Source organism: Buteo buteo, chromosome 13 (genome assembly GCF_964188355.1).
Source record: "Buteo buteo chromosome 13, bButBut1.hap1.1, whole genome shotgun sequence".
Classification (NCBI taxonomy): Eukaryota; Metazoa; Chordata; class Aves; order Accipitriformes; family Accipitridae; genus Buteo; species Buteo buteo.
Window position 1 is genome coordinate 31066906 of NC_134183.1, and position 21000 is coordinate 31087905.

At 39.6% G+C, this 21000-nt stretch overlaps 1 protein-coding gene and 1 long non-coding RNA gene across 3 annotated transcripts in view; one reads left to right on the top strand and one right to left on the bottom strand.

Moving 5' to 3' along the window:
* Positions 1 to 21000, top strand: part of LOC142039125 (uncharacterized) — a 133811-nt gene that overhangs the window by 87213 nt on the left and 25598 nt on the right. The window lies entirely within an intron of this gene.
* The window catches only part of ALDH1A2 (aldehyde dehydrogenase 1 family member A2), a 58430-nt gene that overhangs the window by 10625 nt on the left and 26805 nt on the right, over positions 1 to 21000 (bottom strand). For both annotated transcript variants that reach the window (XM_075045379.1, XM_075045378.1), the window contains exons 4-8: positions 20631 to 20760; positions 14706 to 14767; positions 11850 to 11978; positions 11605 to 11718; positions 2192 to 2294 (exon numbers count right to left, since the gene is read on the bottom strand). In XM_075045379.1, the coding sequence (XP_074901480.1) occupies positions 2192 to 2294; positions 11605 to 11718; positions 11850 to 11978; positions 14706 to 14767; positions 20631 to 20760 (538 nt within the window). The remainder of the gene's footprint in view (positions 1 to 2191; positions 2295 to 11604; positions 11719 to 11849; positions 11979 to 14705; positions 14768 to 20630; positions 20761 to 21000) is intronic.

Consider the following 21000-nt stretch of genomic DNA (forward strand, 5'->3'; position numbering starts at 1 on the left):
TACAGATGACTGGGTAAGGCTTTAAAAATATAGGTCAATTATAGAACAAGCAACCCTTGATTTTTAGTCTAACCTCCTTGGAGGTACAACTAACACATCTACTACCCAAGCAGGAGAGAGGATCCAGCCATATTTAGACATTCAGAGCTAAATACTCCCATGGGTGTAATAGCTGACTAGACAAGAATATTGAATTCATCCTTAAACAGTGATGCCCTACAGCACTGTAGTACCTCTGTTATTAGCTGTAGCACTTTAGAGCATTGCTTAAAGTATGATCTTTTATGGAATAAAAAAAGCAACAGTGCTTTACTTTCAGCACATCCTGGACAACTCCATCTAACAGAAATGTCTTACTCTGCCCTCAGCATGGTCTTGAAAAAAATATTATATAGAACGTTCCTTGGACCACATTCAAATTTTCCCAGGCAGTTCCACGGAGATGGAACTCATGGAAAACACTAGTGGAGAGAACTGATTAACTGATGTTTCTTCCTCTATTCTCAACACAGTTTTTCACCATAAGGGGGGCTCTAACCATTCTCCTCGGTTTTTTTGGTGCACTAAACTTTGTCAGCTTTGTCATGCTTTCTGCTAACTTTTGGCACACAGTGTTCCTCAAACAGAACAAACAGCTCATTTGGAATGGTGAGCAAATTGTCTGCTGTTCTTAAATAATCAGAGCTTTGAAGTCTGAATCTCAGGTTCAATTACTGGTGGTCGTAATTATGGGAAGACCGGAGAGCTTTAGTATGATATACTGTGGAACAGACAGTCCTGAAGAAGACTCTGCTCTCCTCTGTGCCCTGTTAACTCCTCTGTTGCCTGCACCTTCTCCCCACATCCTCAACCTTATTTGGCAAATATAGCAAGTCACAGATAAACTACAGCTCTGTGTGGCAGCTAGGAGCGTTTGCCCTTCCCTGTGGAAGGCTCTAACACAGACCTGCCCCCAGCATATACTATTTCTACTAGAAGTGTTCAGGTGATCCAGTCTGAGTTAGAGTTAGTAGGTTAGGAACATCTGAGATGTGGTGATTTCTGGTGGGAGATGGAGATAAGTAACTGGGGTAGAAGGCTGTAACATCTGCACCTCGCTCCAGTTGACAGGAGCCTTTTTAGCTTGCCAGGATGACCGTGGCTGTAATTTAGACCCCCCAACTTGGTAAAACATTTCTCTGTAGAAAAGCTGCTGAAAGTTCTTAAGTTTTACCTAGTCTTTCAGACGTTGGTAGGTTTTGAAAACCCATATAGGATTGTAATCAGCTCTTGTAATTCATGCTATTCAGAATCATTCTTCTGTTCACTTTCCCCTTTTAAATTCAAAGACCAATTCCTTATATGTCTATTTATTTGGGTTACAAAGTTCTCCGAAAATGCATTCAGTACAGTGTGCCTGCACATAGCCTGAAACAATAGCTCAACGCAAGGTGTGAACTGTCCCATTCATCTTAATGGGGTGTTAAGTTCATAATCTCCTGCTGACAATTGAGATATCAACATTTTTAACTATTTCATTGCTGATCATTTAAGCAGAAGCTTCCAGTTTGTGGTTTTTTTGCTATCCTAAATGGCTATCCTGTCCTGTACCTTCTCAGGTGCCAAAAATCTCAGCTGCATAACATCATCCAGCTGCCAAAATCTTCAGCTCCCTGCTGACAGTGGCAATGAGGATATTTCAATACACAATTCTTCAATTGTAAAAATTTTAAAAATGGAATAATCTCCATTTATAGCTACTATCAAAACAACCTAACAAAGGAATACTGCACTGACTAGAATAGCAACTCAGTGTAAATTAAAGCCCTGCCTTTTTATAATTGCCGTGAAGCAAAAAAAATCACAGAATTTCCAGGTTTAAAGCACTAAACCACCTTGCTGCATAGTTTAGGATGACAAATGTGTATGGGACCATGACTGTGAGTAACACCATTTCTACATGCTTGGTTATAACTTTTTTCTGTTTTCTTTAACTTTTTTCTGTTGTCTGTGAATCTGTGGGTTCAAATGTTCTTTTTATAAAAAATATCACATCTTAGGCTGCTTCTGTAAGATTAAAAAGTGCAAGTAGATACAACTATACTGGTCCATTTCACTTTGTATGAAACATATGCCCTAAAATGAAAAAGAAAAAAAAAAAAAGACACCACACAAACATGTTTTTAAGAAAAATACGGAAGTGCTGACTTACAATCAGCATCTGCAAAAATAATGTTTGGGCTTTTCCCACCCAGCTCCAGTGTAACTCTCTTCAAATTACTCCTTCCAGCTGCTTCTTGGATCAGCTTCCCAACCTGAAAGGAAATGGAGACACATTTTACAGGGAATGTAGTCATACAGTTCACTTTAACAGCCAATGTTGGCTATCATTGGAACAGAGCTTTAAATAATCCAGCAGGTTGTTCAATCCAAACAGATTCTCATCAGCAGTGGACAGCTTTCCAGGTTTTTTCTAGAAATTGAGGGGGCATGAGGCACAGCAGAAAGTGTTCGTACCCTTCATCCCTTTGTATCTATGCTAAAATGGCTTGGGGCTTTCTTTTAGGGTGCTTTAGGACGGCTGAATTAAAAATCTGAAATTGGTGTAACTAGAATTACTTCCATCCAAAGTAGTGGGATGTTCACAAGGCTTTAGATACTATTATTAAGAGCTTTAGTTATATAATTTTAGTGGAAAAAAAATAGATCTGATATCTGAGTATGTATTAAGCATGTATTAAACTTATTACTATTCATTAGTAATAACTGCTATTGTACTTATTTATATACTCTAGGTGTTAGTTACCCCAGATGATCACTGCTTTTAGAATTTATTTCATTCTTACTACTTAGTTACTAAACTGCTATCCAAGATATTTGTACGAGGGCGTTTATTCTCCTCAAAATACAGTTTTCAGTGCCCAAAGGTTTAAGTAATTTGACCATGAAATCATGATCCAGAATATGTCAAATTCTGAGGAAATCATCAGCCTTTTCTGCAGGATTAAGAGCACATAGCAGAATACCAAGTAGGACAAGAAGTTACAAAAGCAGCATCCCAGAACTGACCCTCAGCTGCACCAGATAATCTTAATATGACATTAAAAGCACCTCAAAAATGTCTTTGTAGACTGTGGGGTCAGCTGGAGCAGAATGCAGGCCTGTGGCTAGAGCAGCCACAAACTGCAGATCTCACCAAGGAACATGAGGGTAGATTAAATAAAGTAGCAATCTGACTAATTGTTTGATGCGTTTCCATGTCAGTACAGTTGGAGAAGCAGCTGTGCTCCCGGGAAATTCTCCCCTCCCTGGATCAATGAATCCAAAATAGATCAGATTCTATACTGTTGCAGTGTAACTACGCCCATTTTGCAGCTAAGGAAGTAATCACAGGTAGGTTTAGGCCCCTACATGGTAAAACACAGGATTAAAAGTATCTATTGAATACTGAGAAGCTTGCTAAGTGCTTTCTTTTAACTGGGACATGTTTTAAGGTCACACAGAAAATTAGATGTGAAGTGAGATGGGAGTGAGTCCAGAGCTGGACTTTTTTTTCCACGTAGTACTCTGGTCTCTCTAGCTGTTTTCTATTTCTAAGGTCATGTGAGTGAGATTCACTGCAGGAAGGGGTTAATGGATGAGAAGCTGAACATCTTAGAGAACTGAAGGCAGTCTGCTGGAGAAAGTTAAGTAAGTCAGCACTGGAGTAATCAGAAAGCAAATGAAACAGAAACCAGGGCCCCCCACAGCAAAAACAAAGCAAAAACCCCACAGGATAATGAAGGAATTGTCAACCACTTCATGTACCTTTGTGATTAACTGTTTATCTGGTGATACCACAGTCGAGTGAGTATTTCTTTAAAAAAAAAATAAATTGGCTTCTTTTCTTTACCCCTGTATTGATGGAATGGAGTGTTGACATTATCATGAAATTCCTTGCATATACCCTTAATTGGAGCTGATTTTATTGCTGTGTTTGACTGACAGCCAGACATGAACATGAAAAAGAAGGACCCTTTCTGCCCTCCCCCCCACCCCCCCATACATTGAGCACATCATCTGGAAATTCCAAATCTCTCAAACTGTGCTGAAAACGTACACTGGAAACCAGTGAGAGTGCTGTGTTTATAGCTAGTGCCAGCCAATGCCATTCACACTCTCACTGCCTTGAACCTTCCTCTCTCAAAGAACAACCACCACCTATTTCCCCTCAGAAATTCACAAAGAGCAGAACAGACCAAGGAAGCCAGAGCAATGTGTCCAGCCCACCATCTCTCTGCCTTCCATTCTGCCACTTTAATGTCAAAACTCTTTTGTCCACTTAAGTATAGATTTTGAAAGGATTCTATGCAAACAAATGATTGGCAAATAATGCAAGTCCAAATATTATGTATATGGCAAATATTAAAACCCAAAGGGCTTGGAGACAATGGTGTTAATTTGGAAAAGTATGGCCCGGAGTATTGTTAATACAGGGAGGTTTTTGTCAAGTTTCCAAGTATTAACTTAGACAGCTTCACTGTGTCCTTCCCTTTAGAAGTCAGTGTAGACATCAGGATGGTAGGGCTCATGCTGCTCAGCATTTTTGTTCCCTGTGCTCCTATTGTGCCCTATGTGCTTAAAGGTTGAGAAGAGTCTTAGGGCAGGCACCAGCGCTGTGATTATTCAGTGACAAAGGCAGCCTTTTGTGACTGACCCTCTCTTTTTGGAGAAAGACAGCATGAAAGGGATAAGTGATAGTGTTGCAACCTGTATGGTCTTTCAGTACATGCTTCCTGGGGTGTCTCTCAGCTCTGTCTGTGAGCTCCCAACAGGCAGTACAGCCTTGCAGGGGAGCACTGGAAGAGAGGACTCCCCCACAGATAATGGAGCTGTATGATTATTCAGCAGGAATGTTGGCAGAGAAAGCCCTGACTCCCCATCATTGTTTTGAATAGGCTTCAAGATTGATACCAGGAGTATTCCTGGATACCTTGTGAAGTATCATAATGTTGTAAACTGCATGGAGGGCGAGGCAGATGTAATTTGGCCCATCTCAGAGAAAACAATTTGTTATTCAGAACAACAACAAAAAATATTAAAGAAGCACTTTGCGGCACCCCTGTGCAAAATAGCTGTTTGAAGAATAGTCCTGGCAGGCTCTGTTTCTGGACTGTGAACTGTATGATGTTGGGCATTGAGAGTGTATCATGATATAAAACATTCGATTGTTGCTTATTTATGCCTTCTGTGTTTGGAACTTTAATGTCTCTTTCAAGAGGAGGCTTATGCAGTCACATTTTAAATACTTTGCGCAGAAATTAAGTCTGTTGCCATTCATGTTCTCTTAAGTTTCTGTTTTCAGATAGAAATCAATGTTTCTAAATGGTACAGGTGGGTTTGCCTCTTACTGTTGAAGCACTGGAAGTCTCACGAGTCAAAAGCAAACCTCCAAGTTTTGTGATACTTGCTCTACAGCTCTGTCAGAATATCTGGCTTCTCCTCTGCTCTGAACCTCCCTTTGATCGCAGATACACATTTAGTCATTAGGGAACACCTGAATGTAGGGGAACAGCAGTCTAGCTGAACAGCAGGTAATTTTCTTGCACACTGCAGTAGACAAGACTGTGAAGGTAAGACTCCACAGGAAGCTATGCAGATTAAAAGATTCCATGAACGGTACAAAAATTGACAGAGACGGACATGTTCAGTTACTTCAGCATTTTAAGTAACTGAGCTGCCCATCTTCGCTATCATACCTTTCTTGGTATATTGAGAGAATATCTGAAGAACAGTAAGTGTTTTAAGTTACAAGAGATTAAGTTTTGGGGAGATGATATGATCAGACAGAAATTTTCTATGTTTTCTGGAACTGCAGTTTTCCCTCCAGCTATTGAGGCACTGGATGTTAGTGTTAGGGCAAAATCTTCAAACCCATGCTGTTGCTTACTTAGTCTGTCTCTTTTTTTTTTTTTTAAATTCCAGATTGTACGCAAAATCTTTCTGAGAAACATTTTAGGGCTGCATGGCATGTTCAGGGTGTGTCTCCAGCAAAGACAAGTGAATTTTGAAATATTGACATGAAGAGCAGCTTTATTTGACTGTGCAATGCCCTGTGTGAGAAGCAGCCCTGAAAAGAGCATAGTGAATAGTGCAGCACAAGTAAAAAGGCAATTCCAAACAGAAATTCCTGGACAGAATCCTAAGCTACAAATGTCTCATTTGTTCCTTGGGTTAAATCCTGGCCCCATGGAAGTCCGTGACTAAACTCATTAACTCTGACAGGGCTGATATACCACCCTATTTGTTTCATTTTTAAGAAGGCGAATCCTTTTGACGTGTATGTTCTATAGGCAAAGAGGCACAACAGTTGTCCAAAGATGGCTCCCTAAATTCTACCAAAAGCACCAAGGAAGGAAAAGGGAAGCAACTACTTTTCATTCAGGAGGCACAAGCTGTCCAAGATATGATCAAAAAGATTCAGCAGAAGCAGGAATGAAGGGTAATGTAGCCTCCCTAAATCCTCCTTATATTGAACAAGATACGTGTGTAGCATGGTGAGCTAACAGGCTTCTCAGAACAGGTTAAATCACCTTTAGCATTCTTGTTGCTAAAGCAGAAAATGCCAGGATGTAATTCTTCATGATACCCCAAACCAGCAAGAGATTGTGTGATCCAGGAGAGCTGACACAACTCATTGCTTGTGTAGTAGGTAGACATTCTGTCTACATCGTGCATTGTGACATTCAGCTCACTTCGGAAATAAAGGGAGAATCCTGCTGAGTAAATTAGAATCAGTGGTAATACAGCTGTTAGCTACAAACATTTGTTTGGCATGAATCAATCTCGACTCTCCTGTAGTTTGCTTTGATGGTCTCTCTAGTATCTTGTTGACTAATGATGAGATCATGGTTTGTTAATCTAAGTGCATAAAGAAAACATTCTGCCAAGCAAAATGCAGACTCTTTTGCTGGGGTTTATTGCAGTTGTTTATAGACCTTTTGTTTACACAGGCATCCAAACCAATTTGTTGGATATTTATTTGGGTTACTCTACAGAACTGCATGGACACAGACCTGAATCCTATCTCTAATCTGTCTGCATTTTAATGGGTCATAGTTTGAACGAAGTGGAAACCAGCCATTTAGGATACATTTCTTGTTGGCCAGGGCTTCAGATGTTTTGTGTGCCATCTATAATTCTCATCCTGAGAGCATTTAACAACTGGAGAGAGTTGTAAGCCACTCTGATTTGGAGGTAACATATTTGGTTTTGAACAGAAGTGATTAGAACTCATTAAACTTTTGCAACAAGCAAAATATAATTTTTAATCCAGCCAGTGCTTTGAATGCACATATTTTTAAATGTATAACTTCTTGCTCTTCATAATCACCTCTAATCTTAAGCCCAGAGCATACTGCACCCAACTATTCCATGTGCACCAGGAACTTAGAGGTACACAGTTCCCATTCCAATGGAGCACACATACACAGACATGGCCAGACAGCTCACAGCAGTCAAAATGACTGTATTTGCAAAGCCTGTAACTGAATTCACAGATCTGAGTGGAAATAAAGGCAAATGAAGAGTAAGGCAGCTTCTGATGGCTGCTTTTCTCCGCTATTTGAAGGCCTCTCACCTTTGCTACTTTTAGCAGAAATAAGAAGGTAATATGAAGAACCTCTCTGAATTTCTGATATGTGTAAAAATTGTCCCCTCATTGGCACTTGTCTTGGAAATAAATAAGGTCCACTGTTCATTTAACTGGGGAAGAGAAAAGACTTGCATAACCTTTCCTGACTTCTGAGATCTGCAGCCCAACAGCAGACACATGGGTAAGCCACACATCCTGAGTTTGGATCTGTTCTTAAGCTCAGAAAATATAAATGACTGAGTTTTATTTTAATTAAAATGTTGCTAGTAATTTTTTAAAAGGAACCCAAACAGACAGGAATACATGGAACAGTGAAGAAGGTGAGGCAGAGAGGGGCAGAGTAAAAGGGAAAGGCATGTATAATGAACAACTGGGATAGTGTGGGAGATAGCTGAGCTTTACAGAACCACTCCCAAGGTCCTGGTGAGTGAGAGTTTCACCCTACAGCTAGGGACCAGAAAGATCAAGGAGAAATACAGTAAGACGTAATGAGATATTTAAATTGATTATGGGCATTCAAGGGAAGGTAAGAAAGGGATAGGAGCAAGTGTTGACATGGTCAGATTGGCTGGAAGAAAGATTGGTTTTGGCAGTTTAAATTTCATCTGATTGTGGAAGATGAGGAAAAAACGTGTCAGTGAAGCCTGAGAGGAGATTGCCGTAATTAAGGATGATCATGGATTAGCCCTGCTTCACTAAAAACAACACAGTAAAAATAAACACTTTTGTTAAAATGCCCATACCAAAAAGCTGCTGAAGATTATGAACCAAAGCAACCAGAGAAGCCAAGAAAGCTGCTGGAATCTAAGGCAGCACAATATTTTTAGGCTTGCTTTCATACTCAGTATGATTTTCTTTCTTTCAGTGTGGCAGTTGTCAAAGTGAAATCCATAGCCTGCTGGGTGTCTGCAGAACCCTTCCTAGTGAGCTGCAGAGGGAAGAGTTCTGAGAGCCATGCACTAGGGGACTGGGAGAGGAGTGATCCATGGGAGGGTGTTTCATAAGAAGCAGGCAGGCTAAGGGATGAAAGAACTGGCAGACTACTCTTTTAATGTGCGTGAGCTAACCCATAAAAGGAGGGGTCAGAAGGAAAGGGAGAGAACTGGAATCAAACAGTGATGGTACCACAGAAAAAGAGCTCTTCATGATCTTCCACATATTATTTGAGGGGGGTAGTGTGTGAAAAGTAAATCGTAGTACTTAAAACAATTTTCAAAGCACTAGAGAATCTAAGAAACAGAAATAGAGAGTGCAAACTGGACCAGCATCATAAATTAGAAGTCAGTATCATAAATTAGAAGTCATTTATGTGTTGTCATTGTATAGGCGTGGGCTTGAGGCCTCACAATAGTCAGGAGTTTCAAAAGGTACTGGACTAATGCATGGATGACAAGGCCGTTGGTTCCTGTTAAATACAATTGTCCACATGCACCTTTGGGCTCAGGAAGTCTTTAAATTGTTGATTACTAGAAGCTGTGAGGCTACAGCAAGGAAGGGATCACTCTACACATCCTCTCTTCTTCTATAAGCATCTGTTACTGGTCATGTTGCAAGATAAGGTGCTAGGCTGGATGGATCTTTGGTGTGGCTGTGTCAGGCTTTACTGAGTTAAGGTCATGAACTTGGCCTTTTGGCTCATGTTTCTATGGATTGGGTTCTCCAAATTTTGGAAAACATTAGCATTACATTTTTTCTAGGAAGAGCAGCCTGTTTTCTGCCTTCAAAAAAACGTTGCAGAAAATAGATAATAATAGCTGGGTTTTGTGATTTTTACAGGCAAATGGGAAGTTTTCATTGGCCAAAGTATATACTTCAAAGGTAGAGAATTTATATTTTTTTCCAAAAGAACCTCATGGTGAAAACTTCAGAAAAATGTGTGCTTCAGACATCTAAACTTGAAGATCTTTGCTTTTGTACTGATAGGTTTTATCATTAACTTGCTCAAGTTAATACTTTTAACTGCCTTAACTAGCACCTGGATGAAATTGGGAAATGGAAGTTAATATCGTGGCATTTATGTATCCGATGGCTATCGGAAATCCACATCACTGGAGTATACAGTTGATATGCCTCAGACAAGACCAGAGAGACAAAATATTTCCATTATTGTTTCATTAGAAATTGAAATCTGTTTTGGAGAAGTCAAAAGACTCTATGTGTTTAAAATGTTACAATGTTGACTTGCTGTTACAAAAATTCAGTGTTACAGGAAATCAGAAACAATATGGAATAGTTTACACTAACTCTGCATTAAAATGTTCCATCTGTTCTTGCTTTAGGTTCTTAGAGAATTGCTTTTTCATCTCTGTAATGCTTTTCACTTCCTATTAGTAAGGCTTTTAAAGGTAGGCACTGAGTTAGTATAAAACCCACAGCTTTTGAGTTTAAACGCCTATTAAAACTAAAGCTGTCTGGAACTACAATAAAAATTTATTTTGGCTACAAAAGACAACTTTGAAACCTAACCCATCTGTATTTTTCCTCCTCCAAACAGTGCAACATCCTGTATAATATAATATTTATCTTAAACAGAGACCACATATCTTTATGAAAACAATTGTTTCAACTTAATTTATGGGGGGTAATCAGCTCATATTAAAGTTTTCAGTATTCCAGGATGCTAATATAAATTGGTTACAGGAGATGTAATGACTAGAGTAATTCCATAGAATAATCTGAAATCTGATGTTGCCATTGATGTAGAATGTAACCTGTGTATATTATAATCTAAAGTTGCCATAAAAAATCCATCTACAGACATACAGTAATTGCAAAACAACTGTGTGTGTGCAAATTAGGCATACAACTGCAGCTACATTTTACTGGTAATTTAGGCTCGTGTATGGTGACTTCCAAACTCAACTACAGGATAATTCCACCAGAATAATTTATCTGAAATAATTGAGCTGGTCTCTGCAATCCCTGGACCCACCAGGGAGATACCCACACATATCTAGTAGGGCTGCTTGGTCAGTGAATTTATCAACTCAAATCAAAACCAAATTGACTCACTGTGAAGAGCAGTATCCCCGGGATGTGTAAAGCTTCCCACTGCCACGAGTGGGAGTCAATCGTATCAAAGGGAGTCTGGATCCCTGGGGTTTAGCTCCCTCCATACAATAGTTTGTCACATTTTGAATTGAAAAGGGCTGGGTTTAGCACTCTCTAAATATAACCAGCCCTGAAACTCCCACCGAGATTCCTTTCTGTCTGCCTTCAGACGATGAGATAAGGCCCCTTCCCCTATGACTTCAGTCTGGAGTACCTCTATCATCTTCACTCCACCCCTGATAACAGCCGGCTTTGCACGTATTTGAGAGCAAGACACGATCTGAGTTTTGAGGAATTCGTTACTCTTTCTGTAGATTACAGCCTTCGTCTTCAGACTGAACCTCCTCTGTAACATCTGCATCATAGACTCATAGCACGACATTTTGGCATCCAGAAGACAACTGACTCCCTTCATCTTCTGACCAGCTTCTTTCCATCATTTTGGGAACAGACACCTTGGACAATCTCCTTTTCTCCCCGCATTCCTTCCTTTTTAGACCTCCTCCTCCTCCTCAGTATACTTGAATGCAGCATCAAAGTTGAAGTACATTTGCCCCTTCCTCTCCCCTTTTCCCCAAATATGCCAAGATACACAAATTATGGATGCTAAAGCAGTATTTATGTGTGCTGTGATATACACGGGATGTTCTGCCTACTTGCATGTGATTCACATCCTCATAAGCCCACAGGAAATCCCAGCAATATTTTTCCAGGCATATCTCCTGTGCTGAGGTGCTGAGCACAGCAGGGGCTGGAGGAAAGGAGCCATTTCTGCTTTGGAAGTACTGCGGTATGTAAGTTTAGCTGGGAAGGACAGACCACTGTTATTTAGATGTAGCTCTTTTACTCAGTGACAGTGAGAAACGTAGCACAAGGACTTAATACTATCTCCCTAAGTCTTTACTCACATTTTACAATAATGTATCTGTGAATCCTCTTACCTCAGTGGATCCAGTAAAAGCAATTTTATCAATGCCAACATGAGATGCTATGGCTGCACCAACAATTGGACCAAATCCTGGCAAAATATTGACAACTCCTGGTGGAAAGCCAGCCTGCCAAAATAGGAAGGAATGAAGGGAAGCATGATTTATGAAACTGACAGAGCACGTTAAACCAGGCATGTGCTGGTAGTTCCTTCCCCACAAGGAGAGACAGGGACATTATTCCTGTCAATTATTCTTACCTCCTTGATGAGGGCTCCCATATAGAGAGCACTGAGTGGTGTTTGTTCTGCTGGTTTAATAACTACTGTATTGCCACAGCACAGAGCTGGAGCAATCTTCCATGCAAACATCAGCAGGGGGAAGTTCCACTGTAGGAAAAAATAAAAGTTGATAGATGGAAAAATATTGCAGTGCTGTTTTGTTTTCAAGATGTCAAGCTGCTACCTCACTTATTTCTCAGGCTGATCCTCAACATAAATCTTTCCCAGCACAAAGCAAGGATTTTTTTTTAATTACTGCCATTAAGAAAGCGACAACAGTGACCTTTTAGTTCTTTCTCTCCTGTTCAAAGAATTACAGCCTCCATCCGCAGTCTTCATAAAAGAATCTTCTGTTATCTGTTAATTTTTTTAGTCACAACTTATTCCATTTACTGTTTTGCAATTGGCACTTTCAATTCCCACGTGACAAGTACTTCTTGCTTCTGATACATTTGGAAAGAACTGTTTGTTCGTGCCGAAGTGTTTTTGGATTTAAATTTCCTATCCTTGAATACATCTTAAGATATAAAATTTATACTCAGAATTATATAATCTGTAATTGAGGGGATTACAGTTAAAAACCCATAAATGTCAATGCTTGGTCACAGCATTTCATTTTCTTGAAAACTTCTTACTGAGCAATTTTATATGGAATACATTAAAAGAACAGTAAAAAACAAGTTGAGAAACACTCTTTGCTGATAAAAAATTTTGTATCATCATTAAATTCAACTTCATTTAACTGCAGCAGAAGATGTAGTGAATTATATTAGTTTGATGCATAAACAAGTTTTGGATAAAGGTAAGAATAACAAGCCTTTCTGCATCAAGGCCTGATCCTAACAGGTTAAGTGGATAGTCATGCTGATTTCAATGGAAATGCAAGAGCAATAAAATAACTGCGTTTGCACAGTCACTTTTATAAATGCATGTAATAATCTCCTCTGGAAAGAAAATAGAAAATATCAGTCACAGAGTCAGCTGCTGGCCAGAGCATGTTATTGCCTGATGCGTATCAGCTGCCACTCTCAGGGACATCTCTCTAGCCCCTGGCTAGCTTGAAAAAATACACAACTGTCTTTCCTTCACCGAACACCCAATTTTTTACTCCCTCAGTTGTTTATAAACTCTGGAGACAAAGTGATGTTTTAATTCCATCTCCAGTATATAAACCTGGGAGGGGAGCTATAGGGCCAACAGTGTGCTGACAGCCTGCACTTCTAATGGTATCGCAAGGAGAGCTCCGACGAGTTTTATAGGATAGTATATAGCCCTGTTTATGCTACAAAGCTGCCAAAGAGCATATGTTTTGATGGAAGCTAGGATGTGAAAGAGGATGAGGAGTTTAGTGTTAGGCTTGCTGTTTAATTTTATTTTTGTAATAACATATTTGCTAGTGTAATGGCTAAGTGCATGCAGCGGCCCAGGGGCTGTACTCTGTGACTGGTAGCTGTGGAGGAAATATGTATCGGATTAGCAGCAGTGTTAAAGATGCGTATGACAGCCATGTTGAAGTTTTGGAGGACAGACTTGGGGGAAGAATGAACAAGTATGGTCGATGGCTGGGTACCCTGAACAAAGAGTTTTACAAATCTAAACTAAATAAATCCTGCTTTTGGCATGATCTTCAGTCCATGGCCATGTTTCTTCAACAGTTAAGCAAAATGAGACAAGCCTAAGAGATGTCCAGCAACTTTGGCTTAGATGTTGGGGTTGTCATTTTGCAAATGCTTGTCCATGTGCTTAGCTGAAGAATGGGGACAGAGCTGTGGAATCATTCATTCATAAGGACCACTCGTGAGTCAAGTTAGGAGAGTGCATAGGTGTTTGCAGACCGGGTGTAGCCACAGACTCTCTGAGTCATTTGCATGTTTCTCAGCTTCTACAGAGTGCCAAACACAATAGCCACCCCTTAACAAAGACATGAAATAACAACAAATATAAATAGGGAAAAAAGGGCTTAACATTGTTAAAGTAATCTTTTCTGGCTGCTCCTCTTTTAATGGAATTGCTGCATGTTGCTGTTTAGTGGCTTTGTGGTTAACATGAACAAAACAAAAAAACAACATCAACAAAAATTTCAGAGAATGTCCTGATTAGTTCCCCAGTGCTTTGTCAAGGAAAAAAGCTTCCACACAATATTTTAATAGCTATATGTGAGCCTCCCATTGAAATTTCTGCCAAAGCCAGTTAACTGGTTCTTCTGAAAAAGTTAGCCTTTCAGTGTAATTCCCATGCAGTGTTCAGCAAGAGTATATTAAGGATGTATACTGGGGTGTAGGGGGAGTATTAGATTTGATGAAATGCTGTGTTTCTCTCTCATAACAAATAAACATTTCATGTCTTTTATTAGCTACACAATGTTAATTGTAATGATATGTCTCCTGGAGTTTCCTTTTCTCCTCTAGCCTTGTAAAAGAAATAGCAGGAAAGAATGGAATTAAAATGCATCACATTCTCCCAGGAACTGAGGAGCCTGTTAAATCACAGTAAAAACTAACTAAATAAAAAGACTACCACAGCAAAGCATCAATTTTCCATAAGTTGTGTGAACATCCATAACCACTGACAGCATATTAACACTGTGTTTTGCTTTGCTTGTTTTAATCATGAGAATTCTATGACTTGAGAACTTAACTCCTAATAACAGAGCCTAAACCCTATTAGCATGTTCAAATAAGCATTTGCAGGGAGGCTGTTAAAGATATGTCAACAATATGAGCTCAGCTTTTTTCGTAATGGAAAACACACATAGCTGAGGACCATGTTTTATGTGTCTTTAAAGAGAGCTGGTTCAAATGAAAATAAATAGAAAGCACTAGTAGAGATACTCACAGGGATGATCTGTCCACACACTCCGATGGGTTCGTGTCTTGTAAACGTAAAATAATCTCCATCTGAAACAGATGAGCGTGGTTACTCTCAAGTGCAGTTTGACTTGGCAGAACAAAAAGAAAAAAATAGAGGGGGGGAAAGCTCTAAGGATCAGCCTTTGATGGCAGTAAAAGAAATAAAGAAGTCATGGAAATGTTTTTTCATGAGCCAGCATGGGAAACCTAGGTTCAGGAGCAACCTAATTGTTCTTTCTGTAGAACAAAGGAAGCAGGCATCCCATCAGAAAGTAACCTGCTTTGTTCCTTGGGAAAGAGGACAAGCTGTACCACACAAAAAAGGGCAGTAGCAAGGAAGCCACTTACTGGCCTCTGCTGATTTCAGGGTGAGAGAAGTGAAGGAAGAGTCACAAAGGCAATTTCCTGAAAGGCATGACTGGAACACAGCAATATAAAGGTATATATACAAGCAGCTGTGAGATAATAGAGTAACATACATCTCACTCATCTTCCATTGAAGACACAGGCAGTTTGAAGTAATGGAATGATATACCACAACCTGTAGATGTGGAATGAAGAGGGGAAGCCTGTGACTGATGTGTAATTGAGCATTATTTACTGCAGAAGACAACAGTAAGAAGAATACAGGGTTCATCATACAGCCGTGCTCTTATAGCTGACTTGTAGAACAAGGCCTGTATCAGAAACAGCCTCAGGCTAAATCCGTAATTAATTTGACAGGGAAAAGTTGCATGCAGCTAGACAACAGAGAATAAGAAAAGTTTTCACAAACATTTTGAGCAAGGTAAAAGTGAATAAATAAATTGAAGGAACCAAGTAACCAGAAACTTGGAAATTCTGGGCTTTTCTCACTGGACTTTTGACAGAAATAAAAACATGGGCTAAGAAAGATCCTAACAGCAAAGATGCAGGAAAAGCAGGCTGCATATTCACAAACAGTAGGTGAGGATGGTATGAGGCTAAAGGGAGTTACTTAATTAACTCTCTGATCTGGTAGTTATTTTTAAGGTCCTGATGAACAAAAATGGCAAAAAACTCCAGGGGTGAGAGGTATCATTAGTTAAAGTGAGTGCTACGCTAGATCTGTACTCCTTAACTAAAGCACTGTTGAGCTCAGGGCAGCCTGAGTCAGGTCATGAAATAAACAGATCCGTGATTTGGGGTCACGCCCGTGGTCTGTGGGAACCTTTCACATGGCCCAGCCTGCTCAGAGCGGCAGGTTTCTGTGCTGGCTCATTTTGCACAGCTGGTATAAGTGACTGCCATGGGGGCTGATGGAGTTCATGCTCTTTCACAAAGCTGCACGGTTGTTGCTGCTTCAGCACTTGCCTGTGGTCTGGGAGTACATGCTGAGGTTATACATGCTGTGATACCATGTAGGTTTCTTCCCAGTTGATAAAGAGCACAAAAATGACCTGCTCTGTGTGGGGACTGGTTAAGGTATTATCTAACCATCAGCTTTGTTAGCGTGCTTGGCCTACATCTGTGCAAAGTACATTTACAGCACTTTTGTACGTAAATTGAGTCTTGTAGCTCTATAAACTAGCCAAGGCTCAAACCACCTCTGAATTTAGGTCAAATGGTTTTCAGTGAGGCCACAGCTGAAGGAAGGGCTACACTAAAGGCATGAGCTGAATGTGCCCCTTGGCCTGTAGTGCTTGGTCATCTAGAAAATTTTGAATCTCTTTACTTAGAAAAATCATTTCAACTAAGTATGTGAGAACGATGAGGTTCTCATCATAGGCTCAATCACAGGAGATGATTTACCAGGATAGGAAATGGTCAGACGGAGGAAGGGAGTAAGGAGGGAAGATTGCAGTGCTTTTGCTCCCATTGTCACTGTCCAATGCCAGGGGTATGTGCTTTCCTTCACATGGTGTGAGAGCATGCAGGCAGCTGTGGCCGCTACCCCATTCAGACCAGAGCTGCAGCCAGCCTTGTTTAGTATTGGGGAAAGGGCTAACTTTGCAACAGGGAGTACATTTCAGGAACCTGCTTCAATGTCCTGTACTATATATACATCTGGTAACAATAAATGGGTTAATCCATAAAGCTTCTTGGGTTTAAGTAAAGACTTCAACTTGAATTTGATTAGAAATAACTTATTTTCAGTTCTGTTTATTTCTGTACATCTACTTTACAGGATTTGCTCAGCAGAAACCTGAGCTAGAGTAGCTAATACATCAGCTGGGGGCCAGATACAGAGTAATTACGAGAAAGGTAACAGTAGTCTGCAGCCAAGACAAGGGACAGAACAGAAGAAGTAAAGGAGGGAGGGAGAGAGAGAAAAGAGATTCACATCAGGAAAAGGAGGAAAAGAATAGCTGATCAGTCAGTTTGCATTGACAAAATGTCATTGCACCATTTTGATCTCTAGATGCTTAACAACTTCCCAGTGGAGATGAGAATATTTGTTTCACAAATTGAGATGATCAGTTTGATTTTCTAGGTCATCTTTCACAGATGCTAGCAGCGGTTCACAGACCAGACAGAAGTGAAGTCAAAATACAGAGAAGTATATACCAGCATAACTGTCTTAAGTGCTCAAGAGGCACATAGAGGAGTCAGCTAAAAATACCAGCTTGTAGTCAGTAGTACTGTGAGAGGTGGATTTTCAGCCAGAAGGATGGTGACAACATAACAGTAACAACACAGTTACGTTAGCACTGTCTGACTTTAGATTGTCACTGCATAATCATTGCCACATGGTCTGTGTGCTTCATAACATAAAGTTATAGATAACCTGAACCTGCTTGCCAAGTCAGACAAATGGTGGTTAATTCTACCAAACGTAGGCAGAACATTCTTTCTGCAGAGCAATACCTCCCATGCAGAGTTGCTTGCCCTGCTTTCTTCCACTAGGCTCTAAACAGCTGCCCTTTTGACACCTACTTCGAAAGTTCATCACCCACAGACTTACTGTTAAGATGGGATATCTGAGGTTGCTTTCTAACAGTATCTTTGTGAATGTATGTGATTTGAAGTTACTCAGAAGCTTCAGATGCCTCTGGACAGGCCAAAGAGGTATTTAAGAAAGAGCCACCTCATCGCTAATGTAAAATAAGCTGTTACCATGGCAAAATAACTCAAGATTGATGAAATGAATCACTTTTTCTGAACATTGAGCATAGAAAGCTCCCCTATGCTCAGAAATTAAATAGGAAACTTTTAAGACATTTTAGAGTTTTAAGATTAGTTTAAACAAGTCATGCTAATGACACTTATTCTAAGATGCTATTGCTGATGATTGTTACTCTTATCCTTCTACTAGATGGCAGCCAGAAGAACATTGCCTGAGAGGATCTGACAGTCTGATCCCACATCCAATCTAAAAATTTGTCTTTAAGAGTTTTTTTTTTTAATATTGGCTGACGTAAACTGGCATTCTTCAGTGCTCACTGATATTAATAGAGCCAGATCAATTTGCAGCTGCTTAGCACCTGGCCCAAAGATTTTTATTTTTTAATCAGAACGAAAGCCCCATTTATCCAGGGATCTCACTTTGGGACAGCAATACCTTCCACAGATGGGTTTGCTCAGATTTCCATCAGGAGTCTCTGTCCTGGATATTTGATTTGCATAACAAGCATAATAGTCACATGCCTCATATAGCAGGACACAGCAGACAAGTGGGTGAGGAGAGCTGAGTTGGTTCTTTAAGCTGTATCATATATATTGATTTAAAGATACATTTTTGCTTGCATTCAGTTTATTAGTTTAACGTTTTCTAGTCTAGCCTCATTCTGTTTTAATTTAAATCATCAATGCTTTATGCATGGGAGCAAGCAAAGGGCAGTCTGGAGGTTTTAGCAGCTCTGGGACCAAAAGGAATGTGACTGTAAAACGCACTGTTCTTCTTCTACTTGTCTATCACTTGCTTATTTTTATTTTAGAGGAAAAGAAAGCCTCAACAGAAACAGATGAAAGATTGGGAGTTTTCAGATTTATTAGCACACTGAACAGAAAGAGAAGCAGATTTAATAGGGTTTTTATTTTGGTTTTGTTGTTTTGTTTGGTTTCCTTTGATGAGCTGATGGTAAGCGAATGTAAAGAGCGCCATTGTTTAACACTGGCCTTGCTCTAAAATAGCTTTATGAGAATGACAAATTTATGATGTGAAACTAGAGGAATACAGAGGAGTGTTAAACCAAGAGGAAGAACTAATTGATACCCTGAAAATCTGTGAATGGACCTACAATTCTACACTACTGATAACTGTGTTAGCAGTGAAGTTTGCATTTAGGAAGGCATGCTGAAAATGTGCCTTTCTCTCCCCCAGCGTAGCCCACCTCACTGAAAAAAATCAGGATTTTCACCAGATACACTACTTGAGGACAAGAATAAGCAGAGAATATTTATTCTCCCTAACCTGGCAATGCCTTTTGGTGACTAACCCAAATTCTACGTACCTGCGGGGCTAACAAGTAAGAAGGAGGCATTCACTGACCAGAGAGAAAGCGATCAGGGAACAGGAAATTTGCTGAATATATGAATGTATGGTGTGCTCTGCACTTTTGCGTGTTTAAATGTGAAGTGCAAGCAGCAAAACCAGGATTTATGGATCTCAGCCTAAATGACTGTGGAAATCTTCAAGAGTTCTTACAGAGGAGTCTACACCTGAAATACTAATATTGTCATTTCTTTGGTGAAAAGAAACTAGTGATGATAAACATCAGTCAGTATATACTGCAATTTTAACAAGCTGAAACACCATGATGAGTAACTCTGCAATAAGAGTTGCATGATCTGTTTTCCTGCCGAAAATTTTGGGGCCACATTTTCAATTTATATGCTTGCCTAACTTTGACAGTTTTGTGCTTTGCTGTACAGAGGCAAGCTAGTGTACTGCAGATATTGCGTTACATAATGTAATTTTATGGAAATAGATGGGACAACAGCAAAATTCATTTACTTGTGAGTGTGCCTTCCTGGTCTCCAGTAAAGTGTAATAAACATGCATGCTCAATGAACAGTGTGCACCACAAAGCCAAAAAGAATCCATAGAATAAGTGTTGGTTTTCTTTACTGTTTTTCCAAAGATTTATTTTATGCAAAAGGTAAAAGATGAGTACATTTATCTTAATGACTGCACCTGCATAAAATCATTCTTTGCTATCATGTGCCATTTTGCATAATTATAGCAGTTGGTACATCTAGTCCAGACTGCAAATGTGTATGTTTGCAACACAAAATGCAGCTTGTATTTGTTAAATAGCTGGGAGGGAGGGGCAGGAGGAAGAGACTTGTTAAAAAAAAATAATGTTAAGGATTTTTTCTTATCTCTTTAGCAAAAAATAAGAGCAGAATAACTAATTTCCTAGCACTTATAAAGATCTATCTCATACGTACCATATAAAACTCATCCCACTGAATAATTTGAAGAAGCATATATAACAAAATATATCTGATACGTATGTACAGGTCTCCATAGTAACATTACAAACTCTCTCAAAGTATAAATGAATTTGGATCCAGTGTTAGTCCCAAGTAAAATTATTTGCATAGGCAGTAAGAAGACATATATAAACAAGATATAAATATGTTAAGCATACTGTTTCTTAAAAAGGCAGCTAACACTGTTGTCATGTGTTCCAAGGTATTTGTCAGGCTTATACGACATCCATTTTTGTAAGTGCAACAATATTTAAATGTAGGTATTGAGCTATCTCCTTCTCAGATGGACACATGCAAAAGAAACAAAACACTCTTTGGGATGTGCATGTAGGGCAGAACAATAGCAGGTCATCTAGTCCAGCCCTTGCTCACTTTTAAACAGCTGCTTCAGCAACATACTACACACCAGAAGACCAGAACAAGGTTCTCTTCTACCTTTCACGAAGCTGTAATCTATTAAGCCATTTGGCCATGAGAAGGTTTAGGTGCATACCTGTGCTTTAATCCCCCTTACCTACAGGAATGGTCATTCCATGGATTTTGTCTGCCCAACCGGCATAATACCTCAGGGTTTTTATGACTCCCTGAAGATCTACATAGAAAGCTTGCAAGAAAGGTTTGCCACTGTTCAGTGATTCCATAGTCTAGAGGACAAGAAAGAGTTAAGAGATATAAGCACAGTAGCATTTTTAGACTATTGTACTTAAGTATTCACTGTCTTAACAGCTCTTCAATCATGACAAAGATTTTAATCAAGACCAACCAGTTACACCTTGGCATAGTCTTAACCCAGAAGGTTCAGAACAACTATCTGATCCCCTTTGTTACTTCTTTTTGCAAATGTGAACAAAAAACATTTTCCTTAAAAAAAAAATCTGGTTCCT